The sequence below is a fragment of the Charadrius vociferus genome, unplaced genomic scaffold, assembly GCF_000708025.1.
Source record: "Charadrius vociferus isolate BGI_N301 unplaced genomic scaffold, ASM70802v2 scaffold41, whole genome shotgun sequence".
Lineage (NCBI taxonomy): Eukaryota > Metazoa > Chordata > Aves > Charadriiformes > Charadriidae > Charadrius > Charadrius vociferus.
In genome coordinates, this window is record NW_009647013.1 from 1478855 (window position 1) to 1480666 (window position 1812).

The 1812-nt window shown below is 55.7% G+C and overlaps 1 protein-coding gene across 1 annotated transcript in view; it reads left to right on the top strand.

Annotated features, from left to right (window-relative positions):
- The first annotated feature begins 1295 nt into the window (after positions 1-1295).
- The window catches only part of EPHX2 (epoxide hydrolase 2, cytoplasmic), a 50925-nt gene continuing 50408 nt past the window's right edge, over positions 1296-1812 (top strand). The window contains exon 1 of the mRNA XM_009895470.1: positions 1296-1443. Within this exon, the coding sequence (XP_009893772.1) occupies positions 1296-1443 (148 nt within the window). The remainder of the gene's footprint in view (positions 1444-1812) is intronic.

Here is a 1812-nt window from a genome sequence, read left to right on the forward strand (position 1 = left end):
GGATGTGGGGTGCAGGTCAGCTGTTAAAACTGACCCCCAAAGAGAGAGGATCACCACAGGGGAGGTTGGCAGAAGCAGTAAGAAGAGCAACTAATAACTAATTAAGCAGGATAGTTAGTTAAGCCCGCCCCTGCCCCAGCGCTGAGACCCGACACAACTCAGCGCAGGAGTTGGAACCGGCGAAACCCAAAGCGGTGGACCCCCCGCAAGCGGGTCCCAACCCGCCCTCCGAGTGCCGGCGCGCCCTTTGCCCCATTTAACGCGGGGTATTTGGGATTTCCTAATCCCCTAAAAGCTCCCAAACGGGAGCCGAACAGGTTCCGTCTACGCGCAGCGCCCGACGTCGGGATTTCCCGGCAGTGTGTGGGTGTTAAAAAACAGACGAGCAGGCGGTTAAAAAGAAAAAAAAACAGAAAAAAAAAGAATAAAATATTAAATAGCTGAATGCTGGAGGACGTGGAGCAGATGGAGCAATAAATTCCCAGATTATCGGGCCATCAAACATTTTTTCGCTTCGCTTTATGTTTAAAAAAAAAAAAAAGGGGGGTGTGAAGTGACAGCGAGCCTGCTGGAACAGGTAAAAGCCGCTTTATTTTTAACCGAGCCGCGTTTTTATCGACTCGGAGGAGAGCTTTGTCCTAAAGCCAGTGGCCGTAATCTTGTTTTATTGCCGCCCGAGAAGGCCTTTTGTGTTCTTGTGATCGGGACAAATTATTTTCCTTGAGCTACGGCTTACAAAATACCTTGCTCTTTGCGTTATTTTTTAATTTTTTATGGAGTTTTTTGGGGTGGTTTTTTTTTTTTTTTTTTTTTTTTTTTGGCTTTTTTCCTGGCAAAACTCCCCGCTCGTCTATCTGCAGGGCGAAGTAATTGAGCTACCAACGGGAAATAAATGGGCAGTGATCTCCCGGTCCTGTAATGAAACGATGCTCCGGTCCCGGGTGATGATGGAGGATGGAGCTCCGTATCCCCGGCGCAGAGCATCCCCCTCCCCGTAGCGCACCCCAAACATCCCCCACCGGTATTGGGGTCGTCCGTCCCCCCCCAAGTTGACCTCTCCTCCTTTGCCTGGCAGGAATTTCTTGCGAAAGGTCTTGTTCGCCGGCGGATCCGCCAGTCCTTATACCAAAGCGATGAGGGGACAGATCACCCTGACCCAGGTGAGCCCACGGGTACCACCGGGAGCTCGGGAGGGAGCCGAGGGGAACCGGCTCCGGGATGGGATCTGCTTTATTTTTTTTTGGGGGGGGATGGATGGAATGCCCGCGTGGGTGTTTTTCCAGCTCTTTTCGGAGATGGAAGAGGGCTGCAGGCAGCACGCCTCCGCCTCGGGCATCGCCCTGCCGCCAACCTTCTGCGTCGCTCGAGCCTTCGAGGAGATGGCGGCCAACGGGACGGTCAACACCCCCCTTCTGCAGGCAGCGAGGGTGCTGCGGAGGAACGGTGGGTGCTGGGGGGCTTTTGGGCAAGGGGTACTGGAGGGAGGGTGCTGCTCCCCTCCCGAGCAAGTGCCACCATGGGGTTCCCTGGTCGGTCCCACCATGGGGTTCCCTGGTCGGTGCCACCACGAGGTTCCTTGATCAGGCCCACCATGACATCCCTGATTGGTCCTGCCACAGGGGTCCCTGGTTGGTCCCACCATGGCATCCCTGGTTGGTGCCACCACAGGGTTCCCTGGTCAGTCCCACCATGGCATCCCTGGCTGGTCCTACCACAGAGTTCCCTAGTCGGTCCCACCATGGCATCCCTGGCCGGTCCCACCAAAGGGGTTCCCTGGCCGGTCCCACCACAAGGTTTCCTGGACCGGCCCAC